Here is a 25029-nt window from a genome sequence, read left to right on the forward strand (position 1 = left end):
GAACTACTGCAGTACTTAGTACTTAATGTAAACCACATCTGCATGGATATTTGTTCCCCTTATGGCACAGAATTAGATCAGGGTTATATATCTGATGCAGTCTGTGCAGCAGTGTTGAGGTCACATTTGCTATAAAACAGACTCAATTGCTAACAAGCTCCAGCTGTGGACCTTATGTACTGAAATTAATTGATTTTTTTTCCTGTCCCTTGTTTTGAAATGGTTACCACATGCTTCACTAATGTATGTCATTAATTGTGCATACCTTTGGTTAAAGCATGCCAATACCAGGGCATACACTCAAGGATACTGTACACATAACTGCCAACATGGCTTCATCAAAAATTCATTCACTGGATAATTTATTCATTAATGACCTTATCATGGTTGTCTATAAGAAGACAGTGGATTAGCCGTTCTCAGAGGAGATACATCTGTTTGATTCTCTCCCTGCTCAGCTTTATAGTGGGAATGTGCTAGAGATAAAGAGCAGCAACATTAAACAACATTCAAAAGTCCAGCATTACAAACTCTCTATTCAACTTCAAGTTCGTTGGATAGTGTGAATCTGATGTTGGTCTCTTTAATGAGATGAGATGGTCTTTTTTTCAAATTTTGCTATTTCAGTCTGTTAATTAGAGCGTTACATAAGCGAGGCTGGGTTAACATTAGCCATCCCTCCTGAAATGATTTTCTTATATCTGTAATAGAGGAGAAAACATATGACAAATAAAAGGAAAGCGATAACAACAGTTATCAGTTTTGTGATATCAAAAGCGTATAAAAAGTATACGCAATAATATTTTTAAATAAATAAATTAATAGGTTATAGGCCTGCATTCAGTAATCATATACTAAAGCACTGTTAAATTCACGCCACTTAAGTTGTTCTCTATCAATTAAAAATATATTTGATATATTGTTAAGTATATTTTCTGTGCATGTTGAGTTTATTTTGGTCAGATAAACTCTTTTACTGTAAAAAATACTATTTAATTTAATGTAAATACCCAGAACAACACAGACTGCAAACTTTATTGCTAGTGATGTATTGATTCAGTTTGACTCTTGGACGGTAACATGTAGGCCTACTTATGTACAAATAGACAGATTACAGACTAGATTTCTATACATTATTGTGTTTCCCTAAATGCTGTATTTATTTTTTGTAGGCCTACAGGCCTGAGAGGCATGCTTAACTTGACTTCACAAACAAAACATAAAAAGGCAGTAAAAATAGAAAAAATAGTACTACTATTTTATTATATTATAAGGGGTAGCTTGTAGATTCTCGTTGGTGTTAACATGTTGTTCATTTAGGTATCTTTCCAATCTGCCTGTATTATGTCGTCACCACCATGGCATTAAACTATATTTCGAGTTTTAAATATTTGAATAATAATAATAATAATAATAATAATAATATATTTTATTTATTGAGCGCTTTTCATAGTACTCAAAGACACTTTACATTAAAATCATCATATATAAAAGCTATACACTATAAAAAACATAAAACACACAATAATGGTCACACATTAAAAGCAGTTTTGAAAAGGTGGGTTTTGATTTGGGATTTGAATATGGAAAGCTCAGTGCAGTCTCGGATGTGTTTGGACTTTTATGTTCCATGATATACAATAAAACTCCCGAAAAATGAGTTTAAACTGGTTGTCATGTTTACTTGAGTTAGTGAGCAGTAATTTGCATTTGTACTCCGTCTTGGAGTCATAAATCAGTTAAATCTGAACACACAAACATATTTTTAGATTCAGCGTTACCTACATTTCCCAGAGGACTCCGGTTAGAAATGACAAGAAAACGGACGATCATTATAACCCCAGAACTTGCCAGAGAACTTCCACATTTTAAAGTTTTCTTTAGTATCAAAGTACTAGATAGATAGATGTCTGTAAATCCATGGATGTATTGCCAAAAGGAACTGCCAGTAGTTAATTCGGTGTACTTTTAATGTTGCCAATTCGGCAATAATGTGTAGAAATAGTAGGCAAAACAGACGGGGTTGCCTAAAGAAAACTAACTCCACGGCAACATTATACTCTCTGTTTACATCAATCAAACCCCCAAATCTTGGAAACCGTAGTTCAAAATGCAAGAGCACGATAACCCCAAAATCGAAGTAGGACATAGAATAATGGAATTACAATCTGATTTATACAACTTTTTTCATGTTGCACTCAGTATCAATATTTTTTTCCCATCGACATGGTTCTTACGTTCCTGCAGCACCGATGCTCTCCTCCTCTATTCATTAACATTTCTGTTTCGTTCAGAGAAGGTTGTAAAGACTTCTTGGACAAGGGTAGTTGCTGGACTTGCACTTCCTGTTCCTTCCAGAAGAGGTCACCGTCAAATCCGTTTGCAGGGTCACTCTGTGTGGAGGAACACTGATGATCTTATTAACCCCTCTGCATTTTATCTGAACATAATGAGAAACAGCAGTGTAATAGCAAATTACACTTTCTTTTGCAGAATTTACGTCTTAATGATTTTAAATGTTTGCTTAGAAAATCTACCCCTCCAGAATAAAGTGGATTCAGTTGGGGGGGGGGGAAACAATGCTTGATTCACCTCGTCAGTAATCTTTTTCTTTTTTTTTTCATAGTGTAATTTGCAACATGATGTTCCTCATTTGTCAGACTCCATGGAGTAGTGAAGTACACCCACGGTGCAGAGGATCATTGACATGCAGGAGCTGTAACGGTGTGCCCTAGATAAAATCAGTGACATGTTAAATGGGGTAGAAGTTAAACTAATGTTCCACACATTTCTGTTCTGTTACACCCCCGCTTACAGGGAGAGTAGAGCCTGTATTAAAACACCTTAATCGCCCTCTGTGAGAGTCCCCATCTGTCACGGCTAAGTAGGTAAATGTGATTGAGTATTGATCTGAGCGGTGGGGGGTTTAGTTTCCTAAATCAATCCATTGAAAGGACACAGAGGGACAACAGAGAGGAAATCTTCATAGGGAGAACCCCTTGATGACTCTTCATACACTCAAGTTATCTCAAAACAATCTACATGGCACAGTTTCCAGACTCATGCAGGACCTTCAGACTCCAGTGGGGCGAGAGCACCACTCAATGGACACGAGAGCACATAACAAGGAAAATTATTTATAAAAGTATTTTCATGCTATTATGCCTTTTGATGTTAAAACAATTTAATATCAGAGACTGAAGAACACTTCCACAGAAAATGTTTTGTTGAATTCTTAGATGTTTTTATTCTCTTTAGTAACAATGGTTCTGTTTTCTGTCACTTTGTCAGAAATAACCACCCTGGTCTCAGCTACTCAGATTTGGATTATGAGCCTCTTCCCACACAGCCGAGGGCTCACGTCGAAGTCACTCACTCACTCTTTGTCTTTTTGTCTCTCTCATACACACATATTTACACAAACACTCTCTCTCTCTCTCTCTCTCTCTCTCTCTCTCTCTCTCTCTCTCTCTCTCACTCACTCACTCATTCACTCACTCACTCACTCACTCACTCACTCACAAACACACACACACACACACACACACACACACACACACACACACACACACACACACACACACACTTGGCACACCAGCAAACAGCATCCACGCAGGATTTTGGTGGTACTGTAGAGATATTGTATCATAGCAACACCGTAGCAACACCTACAGCCGAAACTAAATAAAAAAACAAAAACAAGGTAGTGCCATGGCAGAGTAAGTTTTAGTCTGCTATTGCTTTAGTAGGATAGTGTATGGAAAGTTCACATTTCAGCATATCAATATGATAGGAAGACCCTGAAAAGCTATGATGTTTGATCTGCTGGCACAGAAAGCTTCATGTCTATATGTTTACAATAAAGGCTGTACGTATATCTACAGTGCAGATACACGGGCACATCCATGCACACACACACACACACACACACACACACACACACACACACACACACACACACACACACACACACACACACACAATTTCAAACATGCTTCCCAGAAGCAGTGAAATGGTCACATGTCTTAGACATTGTATAACATGACAGCAAAAAAAAGTGATACAATATACATGTATATAATGACAATGATACCTTTAAAATAACATGTAGATAAGATTAACACTGAAAATAGTGACAGAAGTAGATCAACAGTGATATCCAACACAATGTTTCCGTAACAGCACATTTATGGACCTGATGAATGTTTGCCCTTTCTGTGATCCAGATCCCTCATGTGCTTGTTTGTCCTCAACTATAATGCACTTTTCACAATGTAATGCTGACATGTAGCCATGCTGCACTGGTCCTGGTCATTCCAAATGACAGGGATGCTTTTTCAGCGCACTAGGATTTATGCATCTTAATCTGAGGACGGCTCGATCATAATCAAGTGCCTTTTGTAAATGTGCATACTTAAGTGATTTGTTCACAGCTTTCTAGGAGCCTTAGTTTATAGATGGACAAATTAATTAAAAAAAATTCCAGAGTCATTTAAAATTAGATTATTGTATCAACATGCAAGATTTTTAAAGGCAGGATTAAGAACCATTAGAGCACTGAATGTACTTGTCCTGACACTAAATGTCAATTCCTTGGTTGGTTGATGCAATTTGCGGTGTTGTTTATTAAATGTATTTTTTGATTGACTGTGATAAAAGCAGATCTGCAGTGTATGTGTCCTGGTTTTTCCAAGTATATTCAATAAAAATCGTTCTGAACAGTTTCAATCTAATCAGTCATTTATATTCCATTAGCAGGCTATATGACATTTTAAATAGCTGGAGTTAAGATAAATTTCTCAAAGTAAATAATCAATACAAAAATGGGTATTCTACTTTACTTGTGTGTTACCTTTATGTCATTTTTACGTACGATAACAACAGCTACAGCTTTATCAAATTAAGGTGTTAAAGATGGCAACCATCTCATTAACACAGCTTCTGGTGCTGGCTGTTGTCTTACGTAATTTTTATTTGCAAGATATTGGATTAGTAGACAAGGATTTAGAAGAATGATCCAGAGCAATAAATACTGAAAATACGCTCCGTCTGTTGATTAATATATGTAACATCAATGTATATTCAAAGAAAATCAAATTAGCTGTTTGATATTTATGGAATAAATATGTAGCGATATGTTGTTATGCAGAATTAATGGAATACATGGCAAAAAACTCCCTTTTCTGTGAATGACGGTAACTCAGTACAGTATGGTACAGTACAGCTGAGTGTGGCTCAGCAGTGTGAAAAGGTACTAAAGTCCACTGCCTGGATGATTCCCGTCATGGGTTCTCAGGCCCAGCTGCTCTGGCAGTGTGACCTGAGATAAAGCTTGATGTCTGGGGTTCAAATCTTGGCTTCTGTGCTCGTTTGTTCTGTCAGGTGAAAAGAGGATCGGATCCTCTGAGCTTCATTAACACACAGGTGACCAAATGCTTTGTTGTACCATTCTGGAGATCTTCCCCTGTAACAAGAAAAGCAAATCAGGTACATTAATGATTGCATTGTTGTTGTTTTTTTAAACCTTTACGATGACAGAACTTGAAGTTCGCCCCCACACACCTGAGGTCCACTCTGGAGATGTGTGTGAGTCTGGTCCTCCCAGTCCCACAGGGCTCGAGGAGGTACTGTGACTCCAGCACCACCCCCCTCACTGCTCCTGTGCGCAGGCTGTCATCATGTTCGACGGACACACACACCAGTGCACAGGAGCCTTTACATGGGTCTGTACGCCATGATCTGAGGGGGCAGAGGGACAAAGAAGAGAAAAAAGATGAGTTCAGTCAAGCATTCAATGTGGGAATATGAGACATGGTTTGGTAACAAGTAGTAATTATTTTGATTGTTGATTAATCTGCAGATTATGTAAATCATTGAATTGTTGCTCTATAAAACATCAGATTTTTTTTTTTTAAATATCTTGTTTTGTCTGACAAACAGTCCAAAACCAAAAGAATATTCAATTTATTATAATGCAAGTCGAAGTTAGGCAGCAGTTCTCGCTTGCTGTTGATATCAATTCATTTTCTTTTGATGGGCTAGCCGAAGTAATGTTGCAGCTGTGCTTTTTTATACAGTATGCTATTTGAGACATGTTTATGCATTTTAGGGAATGCTTAAGCAGGTTGTTTTGAGAAGTAATAGTCTAAAAATAAATTCCAAATTACACAAAGCATGCAACTATTTGAACTCATTGATCCTGACCTTAGTACCACATAGTCACAGCTGGGTTGAGGTGCCATGTTGTGGTAGGAGTACTGGTACACATCTGTCTGTTTATCCAGTGTCTCCAGAACCTTCTCCTGGTGTAGATCGGTCTGCCACAGAGGGCGCTCTCTCAGCAGCCGCTGCAGAACCTCATCTGGAGTCGCCGACACCTCAACACACACTCGCCATCGCCTCAGAGGGTTACCATCTCCCACCTTACACACAACATGAGTGTTAGATTTATTGTGATGGTGTACAAAAGAGATTCAGACCGTATCTGACTATGTTTAAGTTTAACAATTACGTGGGTCTCCATGCAAACCCTGAATTTTACTTTAATTATTTTGTTGTTTTTAAAGTCTAAAGTTAAGTCAGGTTTCCACTTGAGATGTGCTTCCTGTGGAGAAGCTAACTGAGCGTGCTCAATGCAAAGTCTGCACTAAACAAATAGTATTATAGCATTTATGAACACGCCTGTTTTGCCCTTTCTTTCTCCACTCTCAAAATCCAACAATATTTCATTAATTCAATGAACACATACCTTTTTGAATGCCAGTTCTGTATGGTCAGTTGTCGAGCGAGACACCCAGCCTTTGCTCTTATCTTTGGCCTCTTCCAGCAGGTTCTGGACCAGCCCTTCTAGGTGTGCATGATAGGATCCCTCCTCATCCTCCTCGTCCTCGTCCTCATCCACTTCCTCCTCGTGAGCCTTGCACAGCTCATCCAGCGGAGGCACCATCAGCTCAGCCTCCATGTAGGAGTTGCGAGACTGGGTCACCATCTCCTCTGGTATCTGGGGGACAGCCGGAGGATGTGCATCACATCACATCACATCACATCACATCGCACCACATCAGCTCAAGTCTAAGTACTGCCATGTCTAAAGCAGAAAATAGACCTTGACAAATAGAAAAAGTGCAATTTGACCCTGTTGTCCGTTCGCCATTGGAGCAACAGCATTTGCACTGAGACGACCGAGATTTAAAACATGTCATAGCAGCTCCTCTGGAATATTTTTTTGTACAAAAGGTGGACAGTTTAATATTAAATGTCCTCTGCCTTTCTGATATTATTATCTTAGAATAACCCCATTAAACTCAAAAATGCATGGTGATCTATTTTTCTTTGTCTTTTAATAGGTTTTCATTGACAGCAGCAGTATATACAGTACACACTGTCAGCCTCAAGGTGATGATGGTATACAGTTTTAGAAATTAGCTCATTAAACACAATAACACTGAGGCCTTGGATAATAACAACTCAGCAAAGGAAACATCACAACGCTCCACAGTTATTTTTGTCTGTTAATGTCCCATATTCAGACCTATGAGACGTGCATAATTTCTTAGTCAACACAATTAATCTGCGTAACTTCTGTCAGTCACTTGTAATTTTTTGCTCTTATAGAAAATAATCCCTGTATATTGTAATTACTGACCTGAAAGAGACACTGGCACTCGGTGATCATGTGACACAGACCCTGGGTGGCTGCCAGGTTCTCACTCAGGTCTTTCTGATCGGGACGACCCGTGGTGTACTTCTTCTGGATTGACCTTGACGAACAGAAATTATACAGAATATTTATTTACATAGAGGTACAGAACAATGCACTTGAAGAGGTAAAAGCAATTTATATCACAAGGAGGTCTTATAGATATATAAATCCATTAGCAAGCTGACTGATGTGCACAGCAACCAACCTTACATGAAACTTACATTTTGTCATGGTGGCAAATTACATAGAGGGAATTAATCCACCATGATAGTAATCGTAGCAGTGATAAGAGCTGTTATCCATTAGCTTAATAACTATTTACCTTTATTTTGATGGTCCTGAATATGTAAAATCTTTAAAAAGAAAGTAACAAAATAATGTGGCATACAATTTTACCTAAACTGAATTTAACATCATATAATAAGGACATAATCATATCTTAGACCCCATGTTGTTTTTAGTTTTTCCATGTAAGCATCAGTGTGTTCACCAGTTTGTGACTGCACCTTGGTGAGAGCGTCTCGTTCTTCAGTATGCTGAGGTGGAAGAGCGAAGGTCCCAGACAAACCGCCAGGTTCATCGGCGTCATCTGGTTCTCCTCTACCAAGGAAGTCACGTCACGCAGGAAGTAGAGCAATGCCTGCAGAACCTCCCTGTTTTCGTCCGGCATCAGCAAAATGGCCGCTCTGACAGCCTGCAACCTCTGCTCCTTTGGGACATCTAAAGAAAAAAGATGAGAGGAGGTGAGGAGCGATTGATGAAAGAAAGTTTCAGTTCCCAACATCCAGTCTTTGAGTGCACATTTCATACACATAAATCATATATCAAGCAAGTAGCTAAAATTGTACTTTTTATATCAAACACTGTTTCTGTCAGATGTGACTAACGGTGTCCTGAATTTCCCAGTGATACATTTCATGATAATCATTTTTTAAAAGTCACACTTGACGTGATCATTTGAAATAGATGACACACAGTTTGCTGACTGAGTTTCCATCAAGGCCAGCTTAACAATTAAAACCATTTGCAGTCACTTCCTCTGAGGCAGATGCTGTGATAACACGTTACAGCATTCATAGCTCCGAGGCAACTTACACTGGTAAATATGCAGGAAGGTTTCCCCCAGCTTGCTTGTTAGCAGAGGCTCTGGCAAGTCTCTGAAGAACTGTTTGACCATGTCGGCCACATCGTAAGCCGACTGGTCCTCGTAGCTCACAGAGTCAGGGGACAACTCACACTGCTGCCTCAGAGCCTGAATACGTGACTTCACGCCAGATTTGCGGAACAATCCCACCTGAGATGGAAAGGAAAGAAGAGTCAGACAAAGCCAACGAGGAAGGCAAAACTGTTGGTAACCACTGGTTTAAAGCATTGTATTTCCTAAGCTCATCATTTTATATAATGTAAAGTGTACTAGTAAATTAACTAGTAACTGTAATTACATATGTGTAAAACCATATCCATTTGAAATGTGTAGAAGAACAGGAACTGCAGTATTATAGCATGGAAGTACTCGAGTACAGTAAGTGTACTTAGAAACATTTCACTAAGCACTATATATGGTCATGTACAGACTCTAATAAATGCTGTTTTCCTCTCTAACCTGGTCCAGACAGTGTGTTCTGAGGTGGCTGAGGGCCTGTTGTAAACACAGAGGGAGCGGAAAACCACAGCGCTGGACATGGATGATGAGGGGAACACCAAACACACTCTTCTCTTTGTAGTCTGGCACCTTCATGCGCTTCATAAACTTGGGCACAGACCTGGAAGCGATAGACAGAAAACAATTAGGGAAGTGTGTGGGAGAAGGATTATCTGTCCCTTCATGTACATGCTGGTCAACAGAATTTTCCTCCCGGGTATAATAAAAACAAAAAGGAGTGATTGTTAACAACGATGGTTGTGTGGCTGAGAATCTAAAGCCAGTTTTTGACCTACACTGGTGCCTTTAATTATGCACAGACCCATTGTAAGAGCCAGTATCAGTGTGGTAGATGATATGTTATGGTTTTGTGTGAAGGTGTGTCCTGCTGTTTTAGTTCTGATGTCGAGAAGTTGAAGGAAGCACTAACACACACACACAGATCACACCTTGTAAATTCCCTGAATTATGAATAAATGCATGAAATATGAGCTAATAGCCCCATTGTAGAGAAGAAGGGGGAAACATATGGACAATGTATGTGGCAGAGTGGATACCCACCATGTCCAGCCATGTTTATTAGACATTGAGTATTTCTCCATGATGGCGGTGAGGCGGAGCAAAGAGAACTTCTGCAGCAGGCTGAGCTGACCCGCTGATTGGCTAGTGATCTGCAGTGAAGATGCCGGCTGGTTGAGATGATCAGAGGTCCTGAAGCTGGGCCATCGCAGACTGGGATGGGGGAGAGAATACCAGTAATGAAAATACCAGTAAAGAATAAGAGACACAGTGATTCAGTTAATGTAAAGGCCTTACTAGGTCAATATAAAGGATAATTACAACTTGGGTCATATTATCATTGATTTGGACATATTTCCTATCTATGATAATAACGTTGTTCTCAAACAGAATAATTTCTGAGATCTGGGAATGACACCTATCAAACTTCATCCAGGTGAGCCGAATTTGTTTTGAAGAGAAAACAAAGGTGAACAGTAAAATACCCAAACTGCTCATTGTTAACATCTTTTGTAGTTTATTGACCAACCTTCTGGTTCATCTTTGACCTACTGCACCACAGTTTTCCTACGCATTGAGACATTATTACTGACATTTTGGGTGCATTCCCTATTGGTTTTACTCACCGTGGTCTTGTCAGCGAAGCCCCGACTCCAGAGTCCCGTCTCTCCCGACTGGTTCCTGTCGAATCAGTGTCAATCAAGGAGACCCCATCTCTCTCACCTTCACTGGGGGTTGTCCTGCCCTCCCCTTCCTCCTCCCCCTCCCCTGTCTCATCCTCAGGCAGCACATTGCGGCTCCAGTGGTCCACTATTTGCTGCAAACCGCTGACGTGCTGGATGATGTCATCTAGGTGAGGGAACAGATTGTCCTCTTTCTCTAAGTCCAGTAGGTCTCCTGTGCTGGCGTAGAGGTGGGAGCCCGGAACGTTGTCATAAACACTCACCCTGCTGCCACGTGGTGCTCCAGGACAGGGGGGCTTGGACAGAGGTTTGCCAGACCAGGGCTCACCCGGACCATTGTTGAGTAGATAGGTTTGGGCCCGTCTCTGGGGGCCATTGTTTCCGTCACCAGGGGAAGGCACCAGGCTCTCTATGGACAGAGCTTTTGGAAAGGTGCCTGGTTTATGGTCTTTGGGGATGTGAACGAGGAGGTTTTCATATGAGTGAAACTGGTTTCTGCCAAACTGGCTCTGTCCTTCAGTCCTCTTGCTTTGAGAAAGCAGCTCAATGTCCTCCAGATACATGCTGCTTCTCTTGCTGGCGGTGCGGTGTTTTGCACACACAGGCTCCTTCACATTGGGCGCCACTGTCTCACCACTGGGGCTGACACTCACCATGGATTGGTCTTTACATTCATTGGGAGGCGAGACAGATGGGGTGTCACCGTCGGTTTGGTGGTTGTGTTCTAGTTGGCTGATGGGAGTACACTGGAGCATCTGCAGTGCGTGAGGCTCCTCGCCCTGCAACACCGGCCCACTGATGACCAGAGGTGCCCTGCGATTTGAGCTTTTCCGCTTTGTCGACGGCCCCCAAGTGCGCATTAATTCCATGCGACGCAAAAACTCCTTGGCTTTACTCCGCCCTCCTTGCCCATGGCGGCTGCTCTTGATTGGCAGGGAGTTGTAGTGTGGAAGATCCCTGGAGGGATGGTAGGAAGCAGAGAGAGATGCCATAGATATAGAGTCAGGCATGGCAGAGGCGGAGTCCTCACTATGCAACGAGGAGATTTCTGCGATCTCCTGCTCGCTCAGGTCCGTCAGCACACTCTCAATGCTCACGGTGCTGTGCAGCAGGCCGTCCCCCGGACCTGTCGGGCTGCTTTCAGCGGTGCTGTCCAACAGGAAGTCTTGCAGGCGCGACCAACGTCGGCTGCTCCACTCGAACGTCCACCTTTTGCTGATGGCCAACGGGTCATCTTCATCAGAGTCATCACCCTATGGAACCACAAAGGAGTTATTACAGGGTCAAAAAATTGCAACACAAAGTCCCAAATAAGAGTTACTATAGAATGAAGATCCTCTGTTGTGTTCATATCACGATTGACTTGTTTTGTTTCACTTCTAGTCCATTTAGGATTTACTACAAATAAATCAAGACTTGTAGAATGAAAGTTTCTATCATTGGACAGATTTTGAAAACTATCCTTCATCATCAGCACTACTGAACAAAAAATATCTGGACATGAGCACTAGTTGACCCTTCAACTGGATTTCAGAAATACTATTGAAGTGTCTTATAAATATATATCTATGATGGGGGGGATAATTTGGAGCCAGTAACTCCTTATATTTATCTAGTTTGAATTCTCACCAACTTAGAGTTAAGTGTGAACCTCAACATTACATGGTGAATCCACTTTGAGGAGCATGGCATCATATTTTCAGATCTACATTGACCAGACAAAAAACTGACCAGCTACAGACAGATTGTATGACAAGCAACGAAGAAAAATCTAATGATAAAATCCTCATGTGTCTATTTGTGGCAGCTCACAAAGCATCAGCAAAGCAACAACAAAGAGTTTGTTAAGTTGATGGCTTACAGTTAAAAGAGGTTGTCTTACTTTCTTCTTGGGGTGGCTGACATCCAGTTTCATGGAGGCACACTTGTTCAGAGTATTTAGACGTCTGCAACATAAACACACAGTAAGTTAAATGTGTTGGTGCTGGCAGTTTGGATATGTTTTGTCTGTTGCAGTGTTAGTTTCTTTATGAACTGTCACATTCTCATTCTCACTCTCCTCCTCATTTATGATGTTTTCTGACTCTATCCTTCTCATTACACTCTCCCTATCCCTTTCTCCCAAACTGACTTTACTCCTCCCTCTCCTCTGGCATCAATCAGCTGGGACTGATCCTCACCCTCAAGGAGTGCATTTCCCCAAAAACACAGCTGGCTCCTCCCTTCCACTTCCCTCCTCCCTTGATCTGTCACCCATCCCCACCCCCTTCCACTTTCCTGCTCTGGAGCGCTGCGGGCAACCTCCTTAGCAAAAAAAGTCTTGGTGGAGTCTGCACCCACCCTTCCCACCCACTTTCTCCCCCCTTCTGCAACTCAGGGAATGTGAACAGCGGCTGGTTAGGAGGGTGGTGTCTGTGTTGGTGCCTTTCAAGATGGGATCATAAAAAACATTTTTTAGGACTCGTGACATCTGTCATTTGAAAGATTTCAGCCTCTAACAGCACACTCAGAAATCCTCTTTTGTTCACTGTTTATTTTCTCTGTCCTCTCATACAAACTGCCAGACAAGGGCTTGTTTGATATAAACCAGAATGAAATACCAACAGGAAACAGCAAACTGTCTTTCTTGCTGAAAGTAAACATTCAAGTTTGAAAATATACAGGGGAAGCCCCTGGAGTCTCCACACCCTGTATTTCTACTGCAGGATGGAACAAACAATTCATCCTTGTTGAACATATCCATACAGATTCAGAATGATATGCTCCATAATGTAGTCTTGAATGCATATAGCTGTATATCATCCAAATTGAAACAGTTCTGAACAAAAAAACAATGTAAAGAGTGATGCATGAACAAGAGAGATCTTATTGTGAGTGAATCTTCCAGCTTCTGAGACATTCTCAGGGGGTCCGATACGTATTCTCTCACAATATAGCTTTTGGGAATTACTAACTCTATAATTACCACACCCTTCTGTACCGTAGACATTGGAGAGGCGGGGGTGAATAGAGAAGAAGGAAAAAGGTAAAGGTGCCAGGTAGGAAAACGTCAATGGGAAGAGAGGAATGGGAGATGTGAGACACAAAGATCATAGAGGTGTGCAAAGGGACTTAAAACACACTCAAAACCATCTGGTAGAATACACTGGCATACCCTCACTCCTTCCCCATTCCCTTTACCCCTCAGCCCCCCCTGTTTTTTGCCCCCTGAGGGTCTCTGCTCTTTGAATGGGAGATCAGAGCGCTACAGAGGGGAGGGGAGGCTACCAGATCAAAGCCTGGGTTGTCTGAGTGTGAAACAGGGATGGGGAGTTCATTAGGGGTCAGGGTCAGACATCTAATGATTAGCGGTTAGCACCAGGCCGCAGGGACAAGTACAGAATCTGGGATTTTACTAGTGTTAAATGGGCACACCAAAAACTGAGGTTTGCATGTGTATGGCTGGGTTGACTGAAGTGTACAAATATGAACATGTGTGTTTGTACAAGTGTCCTTACCGACATAGAGGCTCTACCAGATCCCGGTCTAAAAAGTCGTGGTCCCTTTTCACAGACGAAATGTCAACTGGAAACTGGGAATCTGTACGAGAGAGTCAGAGAGGAAGAAGAAAAAACAGAGATTGAGTTTCAATAGTTAATGACTGACAGAAAACGGCAGTTTTCTCTAACCATTACTGAAGTCTGTGAAGCATGGGACAACTGCTGCCGCCGCTGTTGACACCTGTTATGTGCATACGAAGTTTACAGAAAATACACACACGCCTTTTTTAATTCCAAAATAACCTGAATTCCACACAATGCCAATGCCAAAAGGACTCAAGCCTTTTATTTTGGTGATTCTCTGTGTGTGGTGGCTGTCTACAGGCACCATGTCCACCCAGGAGCAGCCAAAGAGTCCAAGAGGCCAACATCCATAACCCGACATTACTGGAGCTCACAGCAGTTCTCACCACATTGTGTGTGTGTGTGTGGGGGCTGCTAAAGCAGGACTGTTGGGTTTTTAGAGCTACTTCTTAGATTGCTGGGGCCATTTCCTGTTTGTGCCTCAACTGTAAGAGACCCGATGATCATCACATGAACAGAGAGGTGGGTAGAGGGCAAGACGGAAGGAAAGAAGGAGAAAAGAAAGCTGAATGAAAAGCAAGACAGACAGAGATAGTAAGGAAATACAGGCCAGAGAAAGGTGCAAGAAAGAAGAGAGAAAGAGAAGCTGTGAGAGTCCCAGCAGTGATAACAAGGCCTTTCCCATGACCCCTCCCTCTGGACAGGAACTATAGCCTGGAAATAGAACGCAGCGGCCCAGAAGACGAGTATATACGCAGATAGAGGGATGGCAAAAAAAGAGAGAGAAACAGAGATGATGGAAAAAAGAGAGAAACTCAGAAGCAGGACTGAACAAAAAGGAGAGATTTGAAGGAGGAAGTCTTTGTGTGAAACAAGGCAGCTAAGTGTTGGACTCTGGCTACTGTGTGTGTGTGTGTGTGTGTGTGTGTGTGTGTGTGTGTGTGTGTGTGTGTGTGTGTTACCTTCATAGAGCTGGGCGTACTGTGGAAATCCCGCTGCTCGAAGCCAATCACAAGCCTCCTTAGCCTCAATCTCTGTAAAGCAAAAAAAAAAAAGCAGGTGTGAGTGCACACATTACCATATTGATCATATGGATTTGGGATCTACTCTGTAATATGAAATCTGAAAACACATAATATCACAACATAAATGTGGAGGAAAGTCCCCACATTATTGAATTTCCTTCTGAATTCCACCGGACTGATGTCTTTTATATGCACAGCTTGATGTGCCGTGTTAATTATTCGCTCTCTAAAAATAAACACGGATAAATTAAGAGTCACAAAGAGCATAACATTGCATTTGTCTGTCATTCCACTATCCCAGAATGTGTAGCTTATAAAAGAGGAACATCTCAGGGAATTACATTTTCCTCTGGGAATTTACTGGAATGATGAGATTATAAAAGCTGGAAGTGAGCCAGTGAGGGACAAAGGAAACACTTCACACAATTTAACCAGCAGCCAGATTTCAGCTGTTAATGCGTAAGTTTAACAGGCCTTACACATGACACCACACCCCATTAGATGCTGCCGTCAGCACCGCAAAATGTTTTACAGGCATTTGTTTTACTACTTTTTTCCGCCAGCATATGTATTGCTCACACTGCTAGACTCTGCATCGTTCATGTATGTGTGTGTGTGTGTGTGTGTGTGTGTGTAGGTTCTCTTTATGAGCAGACACTGATTAAACCGCTCTGCAGAGCTTTGTGCTGACGAAGACATTTGAAAGAACTTGGTGCCAGCAATCACATTAGTATTTTTTTTTTACAGAAAAATGGTTGAAAATAAAGCAATGTAAAAGATATAATAGATACACAGACACATACACACACAAAAATGCATTTACACCTATACATACACACACACATGTTTAAAAACTGTAAATAACTGTGAGTGGAAAAGCTTAGGGTTTGTAGGTGGACAAACTCCCAGCAAAGAAATTATGTACGTTTTTTAAAAGTTGTAAAGTTAAAAATAATAATAAATTCCACACATAGTTATCACAACACAATAAAGTCACTATCATTGAAAACCCACCAACTTTCAACACTATTTCTGCATCACTCTGCAGTCGCCGTCCTGATCTCGTACCTCTTTTTAAAACCACCCTCTTTCTCACTCCTCTCATTCACTCATTTAGAGGTGCTGGCAGTGAATGGGAGAAGCACCGCAGAAACACAGGGGACAAAGTTCAGCAGGGCAATAAAACGCCTCCGTCTTCACGGTCAGAGGAAATTATTTTTTCACCGCAATCCAGCAATTACATCCCTCTCCCAGCATTCTCAGCATAACTCCTCTCTCTCTAAATCACATATGAAGCAACAGATCAGGAAAAATACTTCTTGTAACACTCTGAAAATAGACAGAGAAACACCAGAGAGGCTGTAGGGTTGAGAAAACTGAAAACTTACTTGGTGCACTCATGATGCAAGTGATGATACGCTTCCATTCATTTCTCCTGTGCTCACTTTCCTCTCCATCCCATGGCACATCCACTCGCTGCTATCTAGCTTTCCATCAAGCGGCAACGATTCTGTACTTTCCTCCTCTCTGCCTTTCCAACCCTGGTGTTTACAACTCTGCCTCCCTCTCTCAGCCTGCCCCATGCAGGGTTTCTCTTCCCTCTAATTTTCTCCTCAACCTCCTCTCTAGCACTTTCTGCTTCGTTAGGATCCACATACAAAATCTCTCTATTTTTACATCTCTCTCTGCCTGATGCTGCACTAGACTCTTTATTCTCCTCACTCTTATTTTAGTAAGTCACTTGCTTTTTCCCTCTTGTTTATTCTTGTGTAAATTTCTATTTACTCTGTACTCTCTGCACTTTTCTTGCTTATAACCTTGCCTCGTCCCCTCAGGTTCTCTCTCTAAAGGCAAACACTTCCCTTCATCCATACGTCCGCTTTGCTTTCTCCTCATCCTTTCTTCCTCTTTGCTCTTAGAAGAAACTGGCCGATGACACCAACTCCACATCTTCTTTGTCATCACCAGAGCTGCTGCTGCCCGTCACGTCCATCGAGGTAATGGCTAATTTCAGCTGGCGTTTGCATCAAGCCCCGCGGTTACAGACTGAGGACTGGTGGACACTAACTTCACATGTCAGCAACTAAAAGCTACTGGCAGGCCAGCAAGGAGACTCTGACCTCGGCCTCCTTCTTTTGCTTTACTCTACAAAACTGCGGAGCAGAACAATGTGTGGGAGAATGCAGTGTGTGCGCACACACATACATTACACACACCAGCGCAGATATTTAGCACAGTCCAGATGTTACCCCCAGTGTGTCAGAGGATACAAAAAGGATGAGACAGACAAACAGCTGGGGTGGGAGGGAGGGCAGCTGAGATGGACAGACCCTGTGGGAAAACCACAGGGAGGAAGACATACCACACCAGCAGCGTATTTACTGAGATGCAGATGAAGAGACATTACGAGCAAGAAATGTTAAAGGATAAGTCTACATTTTTAAAATCAACCAACCAAAACCAACAATCAATTAATCCTGCTTCAAAGTACTTCCTGTGTTTCCCTATGCAATAACACATCAGTGAGTCTCGCCGTTGTATCAGTTTTCAAAACAATTGTCCATTCTGTGTTGCAGAATAATTAGGACAAACACATAACATCCTCCAGCAATCTTAGAGCAAACGTTTTAGTTCTTCAAGTAAATGCCATTGTAGATCCACACAAATATTCTTACTGTGCTGCAGCATCCTGCCATAACAATGCAAACACTCAATTTAGTGACTATAAATGAGGGATACCTATCCGCCTACTTATCAATTGACCTCCATTACGCAGACTTTTCTAGTGTTGCACTCAAAAGTAACTAATAGTTATGAAGCTGTTGTAGTCCCCCCCAAATAGTTTTTTCTTCCTAGAAAAAGCACACAACAGCGTGCGTCATTTTGGTTTTTTGCTTGTGTAATTGGCAATGCGTCTTTGTGTTTGTGCACAAGTGCCAAGTGGCAAAGCTCCTGTCAGCATGGGAACAAAACACCACTATTCATCTGTGCAGAATTTAATCAAGAGATTAATTAGTACACAAATATGTTATTAGTGGACCAAAAACAGACAAATGCACACAGTCAGACAGAGCTAATCCAAGCTGCCTACCGTGCTTTTTCTTCAGTCTATTCCATGTCCCTGTGTTCCTGCTGTGGAGAATATATGACAACAGGCAGCAAGCCACTAGGATAACAGCGGGGAAGGTAGACAGATGGTATGTGTATGAGTGTGTGATGGGCTTGTGAATGTGGGCGTCCATGTGTGGGACAAAGGGGCTGTAAGGTAGTTCCTTACATAACAAGGACGCCAGCTATGTTGCATAATACACATAATACAAGCACCCCCGTGTCCTCACAGCTTTTTCTCAGAAAGTGTGCCTTTGCCTTTCTTTCTTCTACCTTTCATTTCCTCCCTTTTATCCAACGCCAGTAACCTTGACTTTATGACAGCCTTTTCTCAGTGTTATGTCTGCCTTGTGCTGGGTCTCAAGGACCCTGAAGTGCCATGCATGACATAATTTCCTGCTCTGAATTTCCCAGGCGTCCAGAGCGGCATGTGACCTAAAAACAGCAACAGGAAGTGGACAACTCAACTGGATTGAACATGTCAGAAGGGACTCAGCTGGGATATATGTTACACAGACCATGGGGCAACATAGATTATAACTGGAAAGTTTGTTTCATTTTAGAAAATTATATTCAAGCGCTTGTTGAAATGTGTCCTTCCAGTCAAAATTCATTTGATACCTAGAGAAGATAAACCACACTGATAAGGGACTGAGACGAGATAGCTTATAGTTAGGCTGTATAGGCATGAATTGAGCGATCCTACTACAATACTACACACACACACACACACACACACGCTGCCTGGAAAGCAGCCATATTCCCACATAAGCCAAAGCACTTAGTCCTTCATGTTTTAAGGTCACAAAGGGGGGAAAAAAGTAGTGAAGAAGGCAGAAGAGGAGTGATGGGAGAGAGGAAGGAAAGGAGGGAGGGACTTTAAAAAAAGAATATGTCCGTACCATACCATATGGATCATCTGCAATGATGTAGAGCCCTCAGGAATGTGCTGTAAAACAGCATCAACAAGGCATTAAATCGGTGCAGCTTCAGGCGCAGCGTCTCCTGTGCAGAACTCACTGAGGACTGCAGAGGTTAGACATATACATACATATATATATATATATATATATATATATATATATATAAGGATATAAATGGCAAGACTGCTGTGAGTTAGCAGTATTAATAGAATGGATTATGAAGATCAAGTTGAGTATTTGGTTATGCCACTTTCCTCCAGCAGAGGTCGTTAAAACCTCTTGGACCCGAGAGCCCCCGCCGGTGGGGGCAGAGCATCATATTTCATCAAAAAAATACTCATTACAAAATGAATATAATGATGTCGCACACCACATGAAACTTCCAATAATATCCAAACCATGTGTACATACTCCAAACACAACTCAATCACCAACTATAAGAATTACTACAATATCGTATTAATATTTCGCCAGGAGTGCTGCACACTTGGCACATTTCCGGACCTAGCAATCGAAGCTAGATGCTACAAAAGAAACCGAGACAGCAGAAAGCACGCCAACAACACACAGATTACAGACATATCCGGAACATCTCTCTCCTTCAGACTATCGCTGAGAAATCAGCAAACCAGCAACACGAATCACATTATCGCTTTATAATCATAAATGCCCCTACCGTTGCCGTATTCAAGAAGAAAAAGCATATATCCCCGCATTTTTTTTTCCGCCGGCAAACGTTCACCGGACATCCTGTCTAACACAAAACGCCATTCTTTTCCTTCGGGAGGGATATTTTGACCATGGGGATGGGAGGAACCAACTCCATGATCCCGGAGCATACGCGTCACAATTTACGGAAAATTGCTGATTTTGACTGGCTAACAGTGCTGTCCGTCATCCTCAAGTGGATAACTCAATTATATTGGCTCTAACAATTAAAAAGAGGTATGAACCATGGTGATTAGCCAATGGGTTAATATGGGTCGCCGTGCGTATACATATAACAGACATCCTGAAGGAAATCGTCTCTACGCACTCGAACGCAATATGCACAGCTCCGGCTTGTTTTAGCATCGTGTGAGTAACTTTTACGGTTTATTTTCAGTACTTTTTGGGAATTCATTTAGTAGAAAATGTCCATGCAAAGAAGGAATATTTCACCACGGATGAAGTCCTGGAAATCCTGGAGAAAGACCCTGGGAGCCATGTTTGTCCTCGAGACTCTTTGTCAGACCTCGTGCATCCAGAAAATAATCGGGAGGACACCAGTGACATTGATTACCGTTTTCCATCATCGGAAAGCTATGGGTCGTCTTATCAATGTTATATTTATCGATTTATTGATTTATTGGTGTTGAATGTTCTATCTATCTATCTTTCTCCGGCCAAAACCCTGGTGTAGTTTGGTCTGATTGTAGTGTGTGTGTGTGTGTGTGTGTGTGTGTGTGTGTGTGTGTGTGTGTGTGTGAGATAGAGGTTTGGGGGGGGGTATGAAAAGCTATGGGTTGTCTTATCAATGTTATATTTATTGATTTATTGGTGTTGAATGTTCTATCTATCTATCTTTCTCCGGCCAAAATCCTGGTGTAGTTTGGTCTGATTGTAGTGTGTGTGTGTGTGTGTGTGTGTGTGTGTGTGTGTGTGTGTGAGTGAGTGATAGAGGTTTGGGGGGGGGGTATGAAAAGCTATGGGTCGTCTTTTCAATGTTATATTTATTGATTTATTTTTGTCAGGAGGAGGGGGGGGGGTTGCTGAAGTTGCTTTTGTTTACATGTATTACAATTTCTGAATCAGACCACTGAATGCACATATTTTTCTTCCACATTCTGGTTTACAGTGATGAGGATGAGGGTTACGCGCCACCCCATGCCAGTCTCCCAGGTCCTTCAAGTGCCTCACAACCAGCACAGCAAAAAGCAGCTCAACAATCAGCTACAAGACGTCCACAGCCTCAGCCAGGCCCAGCAGCATCACCTCCCCCCACGGCTGTACACACACAGTCGTTGACGCCTCAGCCTGGCCCTGCTGCACCTCCCCGGACCACTCAGCGGAAAAGAGGGCGCTCATCTCTCTGAGATAATCTGCTCCAGCTACCAAGCATGGTAGTTTGGAATCTCCAGAGAGTGAGGAGGACGACCGGTGGCAGGACAGAGACGAGGAGTGCGTCAAACCTGACCCTCTCAGGTTCCTGCCGGCCAGGCCCCCAGGCCCCACATTTGACACCACCACAGCATGGACTCCACTCAGCCTCTTCCAGCTTTTCCTTTCCGCATCTGTTGTCAGAAACATTGTTGACAACACAAATGCCAACGCTGTCAAAAGAAAGAAAGCTGGGATGAAGTTCAAATGGGACGTGCTCACAATAAAGGACTTCTACATATTCCTCTCAATCATCATCTTCACTGGCCTTGTCACGGTCCACACTAGGTCTGACTACTGGAGGAAGAAATGGCCTTACAATTTCTAGTTCCCCAGTGACCACATGACACGGGACCGCTTTGGGGCAATTGTGTGGTTACTTCACCTCAGTGACCCAAAAGAGGATGAGGAAAACAAAAACAAAAAGAACACTGCTGAGTATGACCGACTCTTCAAAATCAAGCCGCTCTACACAGAGATTTTGAACTCCTGCAAAGCCCATTTCCAGCCATATCGGAATCTGTCAATTGATGAGCGGATGGTCACATCCAAAGCCTGCAGTCACATCCAAAGCCTGCATCAGCATGAAGCAATACATGAAGGACAAGCCCACAAAGTGGGGATACAAACTGTTCGTGCTGGCAGATTCCTCAATTGGATATACCTGGAATTTCTTTGTGTACCAGGGCGAAAGCGAGTCCACCACAGGCCGCGATTTGAGTTACTCAGCAGTGATGGACCTTTTGCCATTTCCTCTCCTCGGTAGCGGCTACTTTTTATTCACTGACCATTTTTACACAAGCCCTGCTCTCTTCACTGATCTGTCCAAGAAGAACATTGGCTGTTGTGGGACAATCCAAAAAAATAGAATTGGCTTCCCTAAGACCCAGACCAACGACCTGCCAAAAAAGGCTGACAGGGGGGACATGCATTGGATCCGGAGTGGCAAACTCCTCCTTGTGAAGTGGATGGACACGAGAGAGGTAACTATGTGTTCCACAGTGCATCGGGCCTTCAGTGGACAGACAGTGAAGAGAAAGGTGAAGGCAGCTGGGGTGTGGCAAAGCAAGTCAATACCGGTTCCGGACAGCATCGTAGACTACAGTCACAACATGGGTGGTGTGGATTTGACTGATGCTCTGATCGGATCTTACAGCGTCCGCCACAAGACATTGAAGTGGTACAAGACTTTTTTTTACCACTTCATGGACATCGCTGTTGTGAACAGTTACCTTTTGCATAAGGAGCTGTTCAAGTTGAGGCAGGACCTCACCCAGACAAAGCCCTTCACCCACAAGGCCTTCAGGGAGCAGTTGGCCAAGGAGATGCTGGAGTTTGGTGAAGGCTCAGCAGCCCCCCCCCCCCTCCACCATCTGCATGCCCATGTATTTCGAGAGCGGGGTCAGGAAGTATTGCAAGAGGTGCCACGAGGCTGGAATGCCGAGGGTGAAGACACCCATGCATTGCATTGGGTGTGATGTTCCTCTCTGCCTCACCACCAGTAAGAACTGCTTTCATCTGTGGCACAGTGGACAGTAACTTGGACAGCTTCTAGGGTGCATTTATGGCCCACCTCATATGTATATATCCATATATATCTGGGTCCTGCCTCCTGCCATGGATCCTGCTGACGGCCACTCTTTTTTTTTTTTTTTTTCCTTCTGTACAAATTCATGCACCATCAATGCAAATTCATCAATCTCATGTGTAAATGTGTTTTTACAGTAAATCTGTTCCATTTGGATTCAACATTCAGTGGATTTGTGTTTTTTTCTTTAATGGGATAATATATAGCGGTCTGGTTGAATTTTCCAAAAACTGCTGTATTTGGATGTATTGAACATCATTAGTAATATACAAGTGAAATATATAGTTTAGTAAATGAGAAAATTCAAATGGCAAACGAGGTGCCAATGTACCCAAATGTGTCCAAATGCCCATTTTGGAAACCTCGCCTAAACTCTCTATACTGAAACCTCTCTAATTTTGTTTTGCTTCACTTTATCAAAGTCAGACTTTGCAGAGAGACTGTGTATATATTGTGCTATGATCTGGGAGAGTTTAAAACCTTGAAGCTACATCATTCCTATGAAATAAATATCCTGAAAGTGCTTTTTTTTTTAAGGCGGAAATTAAAATGTTCAATTTGTGCTGTGTGCCATCTTCATTTACTCTTAACCAATAACGTATATACTGATATTTACACATCTCAACACAAATCCTTAAGTGTTCCCTTTATTATAACACCAAACATATTAAAATACAGCTTAGTAGTTGCAGAAATATACTCATTTTAGTATGGCTATGCAATTTTTGAGCAGAGGCCTAAAAATAGGCCTAGGGTTCAAGAGGAATGTGTTACAGCAATGCACTTAATCTTCAGGCTATGATTGCATGATGTATGTGTGCTGCATTTGATACATTTTGCTATTTAGTGATTGAGCATTTATGGTTTTGGGCTATAATTTCCTCTTTACTTATTTTTTGCAACTTTTCTAGTGTGAACGGGCTACATATTGTAAACCTTTAATAGATTTAGTATTTAGTTTAGTATTGGGATACAGGTCCTCTAACCTGATTTCCTCTAACCATGCAATTAATTGTTTTGCGCCAACGAGCTGTGAGCACAACACTAAATTCACTTTAAGCTGATATGGCAAACATCTAGCAAACGGTTGCATATTTACACATCCATTAGACACAGAGCAACATTAGCATTAATCTGTTGAGATGTTTGAGTCAGATATTCACCTTTCTTTAAGCTCTGTTTTTGGTCTCCACCAACTCCTTTATATGAAATATCTGGCTTTTCAGCTGCTAAAACTTCCACTATCTTCAACAGCTAGTCACTAACTTTGTCCGTCTGCTATTTAGCGCTGAGCAGGTAACAGTCATTTTATCATTGTTATTATAACAATACTGATAACTGCTGCTTTAAATTGTCATCTGTAAATAGACCATGTGCATAAATAAATCTAAATGGCAGGAAAAGGCATGTACTTTGAGATATGAATCAAACTATTGCTTTTGAGAAGTGGCAGATTAGGGGTCACCGAGTTCTGTTTTTATTTAAGTCTGTCTGAGACTCTACCAGCTGCTAAGAAGTGGAATGCAACTTGGGAGGGAATGCGTGAGAAAGAAAGAGAGTACGATTGGAGAAGAAGAGGACAAAAGTGTGTATAAGTGCATAGCATCATTCAAAAACAGCACAGGCATAAACTTGCTTCTCCATCTCCATTCCTCATCTGCCACAGCTGTCATATCACTCTCTCTCCTTCGCACAGTTTTTTTAGATGCTTCACACTAGATTTGGCTCGCAGAGGATAAAAAAAAAACAAGACCTGACATGTTTCTGCTTCCGTATAAAACCGTTGTGTACTACGGTAAATCAGAACAAAAAACAACACACAATCTGATCTCTATCAAGTGTACCAACATGGCACCAGGAAAAAACCTCAGGATACAAAGGAGAGAGACTCATCTTCTACGAAGACCTCAACAAACATAAGAATAACCCAAAGCCTCTTTATGAATGACGGGATGTTCTCTTCACTCTGCGGGAAACTTGAGTCATGTGACAGGAAGTTGAGGAAGTAGCCATGGAATACAAATTGGGTAGGGAGGACATAGACAAAAACAAAAACACTACAGTCCTTTATAGTTTGTTATGACTTCTTTCAGATTTATGAAAGACATCTTTGGAGGACGGGGGGCTTCATGTGTCC

At 42.0% G+C, this 25029-nt stretch overlaps 1 protein-coding gene across 4 annotated transcripts in view; it reads right to left on the bottom strand.

Annotated features, from left to right (window-relative positions):
* Nucleotides 1–3108: 3108 nt before the first annotated feature.
* stard13a (StAR related lipid transfer domain containing 13a) overlaps nt 3109–25029 on the bottom strand; it is a 33316-nt gene continuing 11395 nt past the window's right edge. The window contains exons 1-14 of one of the 4 annotated variants that reach the window (XM_068716020.1): nt 16523–17329; nt 15072–15143; nt 14044–14125; nt 12408–12492; nt 10490–11799; nt 9906–10076; nt 9306–9465; nt 8798–8996; nt 8209–8422; nt 7646–7760; nt 6749–7000; nt 6205–6422; nt 5563–5739; nt 3114–5464 (exon numbers count right to left, since the gene is read on the bottom strand). In XM_068716020.1, the coding sequence (XP_068572121.1) occupies nt 5347–5464; nt 5563–5739; nt 6205–6422; nt 6749–7000; nt 7646–7760; nt 8209–8422; nt 8798–8996; nt 9306–9465; nt 9906–10076; nt 10490–11799; nt 12408–12492; nt 14044–14125; nt 15072–15143; nt 16523–16535 (3186 nt within the window). In that variant the 5' untranslated portion in view covers nt 16536–17329 and the 3' untranslated portion in view covers nt 3114–5346. Of the gene's footprint in view, nt 5465–5562; nt 5740–6204; nt 6423–6748; nt 7001–7645; nt 7761–8208; nt 8423–8797; nt 8997–9305; nt 9466–9905; nt 10077–10489; nt 11800–12407; nt 12493–14043; nt 14126–15071; nt 15144–16522; nt 17330–25029 lie in introns of those variants that run through there. The other 3 variants (XM_068716021.1, XM_068716018.1, XM_068716019.1) reach the window with 3 other exon arrangements.

Source organism: Cebidichthys violaceus, unplaced genomic scaffold, assembly GCF_023349555.1.
Source record: "Cebidichthys violaceus isolate CVI_PGR_0920_01 unplaced genomic scaffold, fCebVio1.0.p SCAF_20, whole genome shotgun sequence".
Taxonomy (NCBI): Eukaryota; Metazoa; Chordata; class Actinopteri; order Perciformes; family Stichaeidae; genus Cebidichthys; species Cebidichthys violaceus.